Genomic DNA, 12302 nt, shown 5'->3' with positions numbered 1-12302 from the left:
ACCCCCAGCAGATGTGCCACTTTTCCGTTCCGTCTCTGTCACTCTCGCTCTTTCTCGCGTTGCTGTCAAATGTGACGTTTCTGGTGACAACGGGGCCCCCGCGTGTTCGTTTCTATTGTTTTGCCGCTGCCGCTGCTGGGGCCACGATGCTACTGACCGCTCCGTGTGCGGGGTTAGAACCCCCCGCACGCACGCACGCTCGCGCGGTTATTGTTTGCGGCCACCAGGAAGTGGGGATGTCAGTGTGTGTGTGTGCGTGTGTAACCAAATGAAACACACACGAACACACTCCTCGACGGAGGGCAATAGAAACTGAAATTTTAATCGCATCACGGGCGCGGAAACGGAGCGTAACGCGCGGTGGCGCATCCGGGTGTGTGCAGCCGGGCGTTGCATTCTTGCATTCCGCGCGGAGCGGCGCACTCGGTTGACACAAAGCCGCCCCCAACACACACACACACACAGACACAGCGACGTAAGTCAACGCACGCGGCTCGGTACGCAAAGTGGAACCAGTTCGCGGCGCGGTGAAAGCCCTACGCAATCGCTCAACGATGATTCTGTCTCGATGACGTCATCGGTCGGAATCGACGAACGAACATCCAGCTGCAGCTACGTTCACCTAATCAGGTTCTCTGGCCCCAGTTTTATGGGTCCATTTGCGTCCAGCAGCGATCAAGAGTGCAGCGTGCACCGGTCTCGATGTCTGGCCAAAATGTGGCCCCAAATTGTGGTGTGGCGCTGCACCCATAAAGTCCAATTCCCTCCGGCTCTCGTTCCGTGTGAAATCTCAAGTGCACCGAACGAGTGTCGGTCGGACTTAACGAGTCTTTGTTGCCGAAAGTTGCCCGAGACTCGAAAGTGAAAAGGACGACGCCCGACGTCGAAAGGAACCATTCTGGGGGCGTGGGGAGGTAGTTTACGATTTTTAGCACCAGGGAAAACGGCTCACCGCCCTCCGTTTGCAGTTGCGGACACGGTCTGGAAGGAAAGCAGATAGCTTGTTTTCGGAGGGGGTTTGCGGGCGAGAAGTTTGGTTTTAATTATTTATTCAGTGTTTAATTAAACAACACACACACACTGAGACAGAGAGTCAACCACCGCAAAACCGGTGAGACATCGATTTAACCAAGAACCATGATCCTGTGAGGAGACTCCTGAAAGAGAGAGAGCGAGGGCGAGTGAGTGGTAAAAAAGAAAATGCCACCCTCAGCCTCAGCACTCTCAGAAGGGCTGTGAATAAACTAATATTCGAGGGCCAGGCTGCCTTCCTGAGCTGACTGGCGGGGTAATTAAGGTTGGCCACCGTGTACCCCACGTGGCTTCAACACGAACTTCTCCGCTCCCTTTACTCGGATCGCTTTAGGCACTGTTGCGACCCGCCTTTGATCTATCCCGGGAGACCGACCAAATTCGTTCGCCAAACAACGTCCCGTGCTTCCGGGAAGTGGACAGTAGCCGGCCATACCGTTACGCAAATACGCCCGAAGCCCACCCGAAATTGGGTCGATCGACGATCGACGACTACGAGCGTGACGTAAGAGCGTCCGGCCATCATAATCCGGGCGCCCGGAACACATTGCGTGGATCCATGTCACGATCGACCGTGATCATATTACGTCAAAGAGGGCCCCCCGAAACCTCACGTCACATCGGCCACGGAAACGGAACGGAACCGACGGAACTCGGACGGTTATGTGGTCACGTTCCGGAACGAGAGATGGAGCGACCGAAAAATAATTTGGCAACGGCACGCGCAGTTGGCCCGTGTGTTGTTATGATGGGTCTTCGGAGAGGGGGGGTCTGAGTCAGAAAGTCATAGTCGCCGATAGCGCCCACAAACTGTGGCTCGCCGGGAGATCATCCGGCTGCACCCGATTCCGAATCCCCGACGTCAGTTCGCCCGTTTCGAATTGTCCCACGGCGAACTTCTCTCTAGAGATTCGACAGCCCAACGAAAGAGAAACCTAAAGGGGACCCAGTCACAGCAGAACAATCGTGACAACAACCCGCATCACTCTCCCTGTCTCACTCTCACTGCTGCGGGGGCTAATCGAGAGTGAAGATCGTTTGCAAAACTGGCGACACCAGGCAACGGCGTGGTGAGAAAGTCGGTTCCCAAGAGGGGGGTGATGCTACCGACTCAGGGGCTACTGCACCCGAACACTTCCCCCCTTGATGATCCACCCTTCGTGGGGAGTAGTTTCACCGCCGGAATCGAAGGCACAAAAACACAGCGCGCACAGCTCGGCGCTCAGAAGTGACGACTAAAAATGCAGCGAAAAACCTGTGTAGTGATGGTACGAGAGGGCGGTGGGGTGGTGGTGAGGTGGCGACACCGCACGACGTCGGCAACTGAACAAGCCTACAATCTGGGTCAAGGCTTAGCGAGCGCGCGCGCGTTCGCGGGGTTCGCTCCTCTGGGTGGTAGAGGTGTTACGGCAACTCCGGCCGGGGCGAGAGAGTGGAGAGAGGGTATACATAAATAATAGCGCCGCGCGCCCCACGGAACGGATGGGCTGCATGCCGGTACGCGTGTGTGTGTGTTGGTACGATAGTGTCATTCGTGCGATTGTTTGCACACACCACCAACAGCGCGCGCCATAGGGGTTAGTTCGTTCATCACAGGAAATGGGGACCGTGTGTGTTCATCTCTGTGTCCGGTGTAGAGCAGGGGGGTCAGGGGGGTCGTGGGCTAGGCGAGGGTGTCGGTGGGTTTACTACAAAAACAACAACAACAACAACAACGGTGCTGGGTGGACAAACAACACCGAAGACCGCGACGACAGGACGACGACGGAGCTGACAGCGTGAATCGATCAACGGAGGCGATGGCAATGTTCTTCTCCTGGCAGCAGCATCTTAGCAACCATCTTCTCCACCGTCTACTCTGTGTGTGGCAATCGATATTCTCGCCCCCCCGGACGACGTGGCTGTCATTGTGACAGCGCACAGGCGTTTGACAGCTCCTCGGTCGCACCTCCATTGTTTTCCGCATCTCGGCGGCCAACCTAACAAGACCCACGGATTGCCACACACTACTTGGTGGTGGCGTGGTCCACCTGTCAGTCGGCGGGGCGTCGATCTTCGGGGACAGGAAAATTATGTCTGACTCGGCGAAAGGAAAACCACCGTCGCCATGTTTGGGACCGTCGCCTGACACCTGAGGGAGACTTTCCCTTTTGGTGCTGTTCTGGACCTACCTGCTCGGGTCTTGGGAAATGAAGCCCACTGGCAATCTCATTACGATAATGGTAATCATATTTCTACGACCCCCGTACGACCGTACGGCCACGAATCCACCAAGATTCAGCGGTCGGTGCCACCGAAGACACCGGAATGGGGTCGAAACGGCGCGGCGCATGCTTGATGACGGTGAAAGAAAAAGAAAGCCGGAAGTTGCGGACCGTCACCGGACCAGCGAGAGTTGGCGACCACGGCACCTGGCACACACCATAGCAGCAGCAGCAGCAGCAGTAGGCCAAGGTTAATCACTCTCACTCCCCGGTTGGGGTAGGTTACCCCCGATGGACCGTGCCTATCCGCGTGGCTGGAACCTGCTGGCAAACGTCACCGCGCGTTGCACTGTCACCTCAGGAGTAAACAATGCGAAAAGCCTACTTCGGGATACATCGCCCAGGTTCTATGAATAGCTTTAATGGCGTGCCACTAATGCTGGCATTTATCACGTACGTACACGGGGCGAGTGTGACATTCTCGCAGCGCGCGGCCGGTGACAGCATGCTGCAACAATTCGTCCAAAGAATCTCCATCACCCCGCCGTCGTCGTACGTGGTGCGGACCTGCCTCTGGAACTTACACCCAATTACACGTCGTCTGAGGCTTGACACTTGAGGATTGATCCGTCCGTCGTGTGGTTTTTCGGGGAGCCAATCGCCTACCATGACAACAGCCGCAGCAGCTTCGGTTCATTAAATCATGAATAGGCTGCTGCTGCTCGGGGATGTTAATCCCATCGACCGTTTGGACCCGTCCGCCAGCCTTGAGTCACTTACATTAATTCCCTCCTGCGTGCGTGTGATGATGGTCCCCACGAATGGTGGTGTTTACACCGAGGGTTTACAGTGCCGCACACACCGGAAGTCGGCCACCAACTCGAGCTCTCTCTAGGAGCGGTCGCTTTTCGGGGGCCGAAAACACACCCTTTTTTGGAGAGCCCCATCCCGGCCGGAGTCAAAACAAATCGTTACCGGAGAGTTCGGCCACATCCTCGACAGGACGACCAGCGTTCTCGTCTCCTGTTGTGGCGCACGCACACGCATAGGCCTGCCGGTGGCACTCGCGCTGCATACATTCAACCGTCTAGCCGTATTGATCCGTACGGCCCAAAAGGACGGCCACCGTGGTGTTGGTACGGTTTACGGTTTATGTAAATCAGCGAGACACACAGACACACACGCCATCGATCGTGGCGGCCGCGGTTCGCGGCCGAGGTGCTCAGCTGTTGCCGGCGGCCGGCGCTCGGCTTTCCAACGGCGCGCGGTAAAAGGCGAAAGTTCGATCACCAGCCCCACTTTCACTCTCCACGAGTGGCCTTCGCGCGAGAGAAAGAGTGACCGACCAGATCGAGAGTGTTGGGGCCGCGATGGTGGGCTTTTCCGGAAGCCGTGCCGTGGTTCTCGTGAGTGGCGAGGCTCGGCTGGAAAAATCCTGGCTCCAGGTGTGTGTGCTTTTCCGGATTCGCTCAGGTGGGCGTGAGAACGACCATTCGACCACCCGCACTTCCGGGACGGAAACACGGGGCGAGGGGGGATGGGGTGGTGGGTGACAAATTGTGTGATAACGAGGCAGAGTTTTCATCCCGCATTGATTGCCACCGGAAAACTCGTCCGGTCTACGCCGACCCGGAACGTCTAACGATTAAACAACCATCCGCAGGACGCGCAGTGCAGCGTTAGTTCCGGGTCCTGCCCTACCACCAGTCCACCTCCTTCAAGGCCACAGCCTGGCCCTTGAAATCGATGCGGCCATCCTGTGAGTGGCAGTGGTGAGTCCGTGTGCCAGGGAAAAATCAATATCCTGTCCGGTGATCCGTCCGGGAGGGTCACCGGCTGTTGCGTTGGCACACGCAATGGCCCCACCCACCCATCCGCCGGAGCTCAACGGCCTCCGAGCGCCTCTTCGCGACCATCTGTTGCGCAGCGCGTCTGGGTGTGGGCCCTTTCCACAACAACCGGGACTTTGGGTGAGAAAGAGAGCGAGAGAGCGCCGCTATGAGAGCGAGTGCCACGGGTGGTGGTGCTTGAGTGGGAACCCGGAAGGATCGATAGTAGACCGGCCAGCGGGCAGGACGATAGCAATGGCGCCCGTAAGTGGGTCCAAATTAATTTCAATCAAACGCTTAAACGGGGACCGCCTCGCCCGCCTTGCGGTTGGCCATTTATCGACCCGGAACTGGGCCGGAAAATGGTGGCCGTCTGTCGTTACGGGGAAGCTGTGTTGATTAGCATCCATTTTCTGGTCTCCGGAGACATATTTTGGGGTCGCATCCGCATTCTCTTTCGCTCTCGCTCTCGCTCTCGTTTCTGTCCATTTTCCTTCTTACGTAAGTTGGGCAATGGGAGATCATTTTATCCATTTCCGGAAGGGCTTATTTGTTCAGCCTTTTTTGGGATAGTTCCAATGGCCAATTTTTAACTAATTAGGTAACGGACACTTAAAGAGAACAGCATTTGGATTAACACAGTTCTATAGTCAGAGCCCTGGAAAAAGGTTGTCTGACTATAGAACTCCGCGCCCAGATGACGATGACGGCTCACCCAACCACGTGATAAGGGCCCACGTATCTCGGGCCCGCGCGATGGCACGTGAGATGCCTCGCGGTGTGTGAGTCCTTGAGCTTTTCCGTCCGTCCAGCATTTATGGCCAGCACGAAGTCACGAAGCGCGCCGTGCCACATTCCAGCTTCTCTCTCGCCATTCTGTTTACATTACCCCGAGTGGGCCATCATTCCCCGCCACCAACCGTGTCCGTGAGACGAGGGGTTCAGCCCCTTTTTAGTGAGCTTAGAGTTTAGTGCAACTTTGGCCATTGGCGTCAGAATTGAACCAACTAACGGATCACGTGTTTGTTTTTCGTTTTTTCTTTTGCAGTGGACACCGAAATACCGCTCCTGCCGCAATCGCCCAGCCCACCGCCCCAGCAGCGCGCGTCCCTGGCGGGCGCAGCGGGCCAGTCGCAGCAGACGGCCAGCCTGCTGGCCAGCACGTTACAGCCGTCCCAACAGCACAGGCCCCTGCTGCACGGGCTGCTCAGCGGTACGCACTTACCTCAGGGTCCGTACCACCGCGGCTACAGCACGTCCAGCACAGGTTAGTGAGCCCCAGACTGGCATCCTTTTTTACGGTTTTTTTTTGCTCTTCTCACGATCTCTTCATTCGTTCCACCGCACGGGCTAAGCTGCAAGTTTGCTCGCGAAAAGATCGTGAAATTGCTCGTGAACTTGCAGCTTCGTCCCGAGGTTCCATGCGACGGAACTAGAATCGTTCCGTTCTGAAGCAATGTTTCGATATCATCTTCTCACTCCGACACCTTTTTGTACACATTTCAATCTAAAGTTGCTTGACTTAAATGCATCACTTTTGAGAACCACTCAACTCACGTGCACACTCAAGCTTTCGGTACCGTTCGACACGTGACACGCATGCATTCAGTATCTTGTTCCAACATTTCAATTATGTCCGCTCTTTGATTACCAATTACTCCGCTCTCAGTGATTGCCATTTTATTATCCTACCAACCAGTCGATAGGAAGACGGTCCGGCCCGAAGGAAGCTCGGCTATGAATAATTAACTGCGTTGTGCGTTGTGTGAGCAATGGTTGATGAAGATTTATGACTTTATAACATTTTCTTTTGGCGTCGCCTCGGTCGGAAAACCTTCAACCACGGATTGACGGATGGAGGGCATCGGCAATCGGCCCGGTCCGTGCCAGTCCGACGAAGACGTATTCTAATTTTCCGGCCATCTCCAGGCACCTTGCTTGGCGATGGCAGCACCCTTTGAGGACGAGGCCGAAGGAACTGTCGGCCCCCTTTTCGTTCCTTGTTGTTGGCTGGCTAGCTGGCTGGCTGTGTCCTTTGGCTTTCCGGTTGCGGTTGCCGTTCGCCGCCGTCAAGTTTCACGCAACGCAACCTCCAAACAACGGACACGGAGGGCGAACCGACCGGGAAGAAGGACACCCGGGTCCGGGCTGCGAGAGCATCCCTTTCCAGAGCCTGTCAACGGGTTTCTTGGTCATCTTCGCACCAGGAACCAGGTTTCGGTTGCGTATCGTGTTCCATTTCTTTCGGCGGACGCAAGGCCGGCCCATTAGACGGTTGTCGCGGATCCTCAGCAGCAGAAGGACCCCTTTCGGGCCCATCAATCCCGCGGCACGGCGCGCTGTATGTTGATTACGAGGGAATTATTACACATGACGAGTTGTAATTATGATTTCGCGTCCCGCTCCGGTTGTGTGCCGCGGTCCATCAAACTATTCCCCGCGCGCGACCGCGCCCTTCCCGCGGGTTCCGTCGGTCGCTGTATTTAATGGCCAGCGGGTCCGCTCCGCGTGTGTGTGTGCGAGTTGGGTGCGGAAAGCATTAGACGCCGTGTGCGCGACCTTTTTAGCCCGACCGGTTGGAAGGGATTTTAGAGTCCTTTCGAAAGGCGAAAGAGAGCGAGCGAGAGAGCGGCGCATGAAATCGAAACCGGTGCCCGAACGCCGTGTAAAAGGACATTCACCGGGGGTTGGCCCCCGGCGGCGTTCCCGTTCTTGCGGAGATCATAAAAAGACGAGTGACCAAACCGGAAGCACTCTCTCTCTCTACTGTTCGCCCCGAGCCGAAGGACCAGATCCCGGGCGGAGAAGTCAAAGAAAGAGAACGCGAACCGACGGACCTGAAGAAATGTAAATCGCTTCCCAGAAAGAGAAAGAGAGCGAGGGTCCTGGAACCGCGGGCTCGTTAAAATGTTGATGGCGCGACGCGATATCGCGCGATGCGGTCGGTTTGCATTTATTTATTTTTATATGAGGAAATAAAGCGCGTAAATCTTGCCGTCGGTCGCCGGGAACTGATGGACTGGACTGGACTGGAAGGTAACACAGGAAAAAAAAACACAGGACGAAACTAGAGCCCCTTCCGAGATAATCCCGAGCCACACCGGGAGACGCCATTATCTTCGCCGATGCCGATCGCGCGAGGATCGACCTAATGCGTATCCTTGCTCATCAAACGGGGTGCCCTGCCCTTCATCCTGACGTGGCAGCTGTGTGCTCGGCCTCCTGAAAGGACCTTTCGCTTTGGCCACCATTTTCGACCCATCGTAATGTTTGCTTTGCGCGTGCGAACGACCGACCGACCGATTGATGCATAGCTTTCGAGCACCCCCGACAGGACTTATTACAATCTATTGAGTCATCGCCTGCATCCACCCGACCAATCGATTGTCCCCGAAAGGGTCTCGGTTCGGTCCGTTCTGAAAAGGGGTTGAACGCGGCTTTCAATCGCCAGAATTATCGGTTTTCCCAAGCACGGCGAACAGATGTCCGGTTCGACCTGTGGCCGCAGTGGACCCACATTTGCTTACGGCGAATGCAACCTAATGCAATGCAAACCCGAAAAGGATTTTTGCACAACAGCTGTTGCGGCAGTGCGTGCCGAATCGCCCGCCGTGTCTAATGTTACCGAAACGAACCTCTCCTCAATCAACCGACGGTCGCACGCCAACGCCCGTGTCCTGGCACACACTGTGACTCAATCGAACACGTGCGCAACAAGGACCCGATCACCGAAATCGGACCCGAAGCGTTGGATGCACGTTAATCCTTTCTCCGGTCCGGCATCCTTTTCGGCACCTTCCTTTCGGTGTTTGTGTATTGTTCCTTCGGTGTCCGCAAAAATCCCCCGAAGGCCTCGGGAACGGGTAAACAATTGCGAGCTACTTTGGCAGTGTCGAGGGCTTTGGGACGCGTTTGAAAGGACGCGGGACGCCCCTGATTAGGCCGTACGGGTCGTCGCTTCTGTTTTCTGTTTGAATGAATGCAGCGCAATCGACTCGACGCCTCTCTCGGAGTGCAGCTAATGGATCCTTTTGTGTCGACGAAAGGATGCGGCAGATGCGTCAAGAGCCGTTCGATTGATCCTTGCGGTCGCCGGCTAGCTCAGGTGTGATCCGTTCGGTTCGGTGCGAAACCTTTCGCCTGTCTTTCGTCTGTGTTTGTCGATCGCCCGGTGCTTCATCACGTCACAAAGGACGAACGAAAATCGCACGAAAATTTAAATAAAACCCCAACGGAGGAGGAAACACCGACGGGGGGATCGTTACGGGATCGCGCAACGGGAAGGTTACATTTTTAAGAGCCGAGCCGGCCGGTTCGTATTTCGCCGGAATTTAGCATAACGGTCCGTCGCAGGCACGGGCGTTTGAAGTTGATGAAGTTGCCGGAGTCCACCGTTGCCGAGGCCATGCATGAGTCATGAGACGGAGCCGGCGTTCCACGGCTTCGCTTCCGGGGACCGGTCGAGACACATTCTCCGGAACACCGGCTGTCCGGAGCGGCCCCGGAAATCAGGTTATTTGCCGGCCGGCCGCCATCCGGAGGGCTTTGAGGGTTTTTGTTTTATGATTTGCGTCGTCTCGCGCGAGGTGACACCCCGGGCCGGGCGATCCGCGCCGGTACGCTTCTTCCGGTAGCTCGGACTCTCGGCGGCCTCCACCCGTTTTTTGTCCACCCTGTTGCCGGCTCCTGATCAGTTATTCATGAAAGACGTACTTCAGACAGCGCCCAGGCTCGGTGTGCAAAAAATTAAAAACAAGGAAGGAACCGAAACTTGCGCCTTCCGGAGGTCCCGGGGCCGGTGTTCCGCCGTAGCCGGATACATATTTTAAATAAAGATGAAGCGGGAGAGAGAGAGAGAGCGAGCGAAGATCAAAAAGCACACGATCCCGGGGCCCTGTGTGTGTGTTGGGGCAACGTCGCACACCAACAAAGCGGCACGATCCATTATGGATGTGATTGAATTCCTGGCCCAAATTCCGAACCCAACTCGGACGGATGATCAATCACAGAGAGCGTCGTTTAAGCGAAAAGGATCTGCGTCGTGTAAGGTCCAATTCCGATTCAACACCTTCCCACTGCGTCACACTGACAGTTGACTTTCTTTTCGGCGCCCAAAGGAAAGGATTCTCAGTTCCCACGAAACCAGCCACGGAGCGGGACTATAAAAATAGAAGTTGTCACCGCGGCCGTCGCTGTGTCGCTTAATTGGTCAAGTTTTCCGCGCCAGGAAGCCTCGCCCTAGCCGGGGGTCCGTCTCGAGCAGGAGCCGGATTGCCGCGCGCGCGGTCAAATGACAGATGAATCAATTACCCAAAACGCGCGGACCGCGCTGGGCTTGCCATCGAGAAACCGGAAATGAAACATTGTCCTTCCCCGTGGCAGAGAGAGAGAGCGCGCACCGCAGGAGCAGGATGATCCCGGTACCTTTGCGCCGATGTGTGCCACTCCTTTTTGGCACCCCAAGACTCGGACCAAGATGTCCGGGGCGAGTGAGCATTGCGAACCGGGTCCGTGTGGCCTTGAGTGTGACGTCTCGGACGAGGACGCGCCGTGGTGTCTCGGGCCCGAACGTGACCGAATCAAGCGAAAAGCAATAAATTACGATGACACATTTGCGCTCACGCATCGTGCTCCATCGTGGTCCGGCCCATGGGTGGCGCGTGTCCTGTCAGCACCGTCCGGTGCGCCGACCATTCCCACGGCGGCGTCGGTGGCCCGAGGAAGAAAAAACGGACATAAAATTGGGACCCGGAGCCAGCCGGAGGTTTCGAAATGGCGGAAACGGATCTGACTGAGGCGAAACAAGGACGAAACGGCTAAATAAATAAATCATCCGCCGCACGCCACCCAAGAGAAGGATGGCACGGCGGATGATAGTATTTTATTGACAGGGACCGGGTCTTCGGTCCCGAGGTCCGAGGAAGCGTCTTTTAAGGAAGAACAACAAACGGATCACCGGCAACGGCAACTGACCGTTGCACCCTTTTTTCCGTGCGCCGCCGCCGCCGTCGCGCGCGCGCGAGCACCCGCGAGGATATCCGGTTTCTCGGGCTCCTCTTCGGGCTTCAAGGACGACCATTTCTACTTCCTTCTTGTGGTCCTTTTTGACGGTCGCGCCGGACTCCCTGCCGAAGCATTCAGCCGTGCAAAGTGTGTAAACAGACCAGGGATGCTGCCACCGACGGCGGCGGCGTCGGCTGCTGTGTGAGAACTCCAGGCCGCCGAGGTCCAGGTCCTGGTCCCCAGGTCCAGTCCATCAAACGCTGTTGCCGATTAGCTACGCGGCTCAATCAACTCGAGCGTAACCGAGCGCGGAGGGAAGAGAGGAACGTCCTTGCCGACCGACCGGCCAAAGGCTTCCTTCCGGCTTTGCTCCTGGCCAGTGCGATGCAACTAACGAGCCCGAGCCAATTGGCTGCGCGTCGTTGACACAAAAGTGACACAAAAACGGCACCGAGGACGCTTCACGCGGCGCAAAAAGGGTGCCTTCCGTTTCTTTCTGGCTTTCCGGGAGAAGTCGATGGCCGGGCGCGATTTGACCCTTTTCCCGCCTGGTTTCTGTTGGTCAAGCTCGCTCGGAATCCAGCGCCCGGAAACCGGAAGTTGTTTATTGAGGTCGACCGGCAACCGGGCCACGGCACCGTGTCGTGTGGCGCCTTCCATCAATTAATCCGGTCCGGGAGGATTCCGCGCTCCGGGAGCCGCAGTCCATTAGATTTGTGTTTCTCTTTTCCCGTCCGCGCTAATCCCGGTTCGGCTACCGTTGTTGTTGTTCTCTGTGTATGTGTATTGTTTCCTTTTTCTCACTCTCTCTCTCTCTTTCTTCCTCAAGTTTTTGCATTCATTTTAATATTTAAATGTTTTTCACCTTCTCCGAAAAAGGTTACTCTCGTTTTTACGCTCGTTTTTACTCTTTTCGCTTTTTCGCTTTTCGATGCCACATTTTGCACCTTTTTCTTCCATTTAATTTTTTTGTTTGTTTTCAAATCAATCCGCACCCGTTTTTTGCAATTGCGAATAGAATCTCCTAACTGTAACCTATCCGAATCGTTCGTCCCCCTCAAAAAACTGCTCACGGTCACCAAGTCTGCGGGCCAACCGCGACGTTCCCGTTCGTGACGGCCACCGGCCCGGCCGGCTACCCGCTCCACGACGATGACGCTGGTTTCCTGGAGAACATTTTCCATCTGCGCACGATGGAGAAGCTGCACTGCTCCCACCGTCAAGCGTTCCTCAA

General features: G+C 56.0%; 1 protein-coding gene across 1 annotated transcript in view; it reads left to right on the top strand.

The window, feature by feature from the left end:
* LOC128279131 (ecdysone-induced protein 74EF-like) overlaps positions 1-12302 on the top strand; it is a 40137-nt gene that overhangs the window by 13502 nt on the left and 14333 nt on the right. Inside the window, exon 2 of the mRNA XM_053017852.1 lies at positions 6114-6332. Within this exon, the coding sequence (XP_052873812.1) occupies positions 6114-6332 (219 nt within the window). The remainder of the gene's footprint in view (positions 1-6113; positions 6333-12302) is intronic.

Source organism: Anopheles cruzii, chromosome 2, assembly GCF_943734635.1.
Source record: "Anopheles cruzii chromosome 2, idAnoCruzAS_RS32_06, whole genome shotgun sequence".
Classification (NCBI taxonomy): Eukaryota; Metazoa; Arthropoda; class Insecta; order Diptera; family Culicidae; genus Anopheles; species Anopheles cruzii.
The sequence above is the reverse complement of the archived record's forward strand: the minus strand, read 5'-3'. Positions and strand labels throughout refer to the sequence as shown.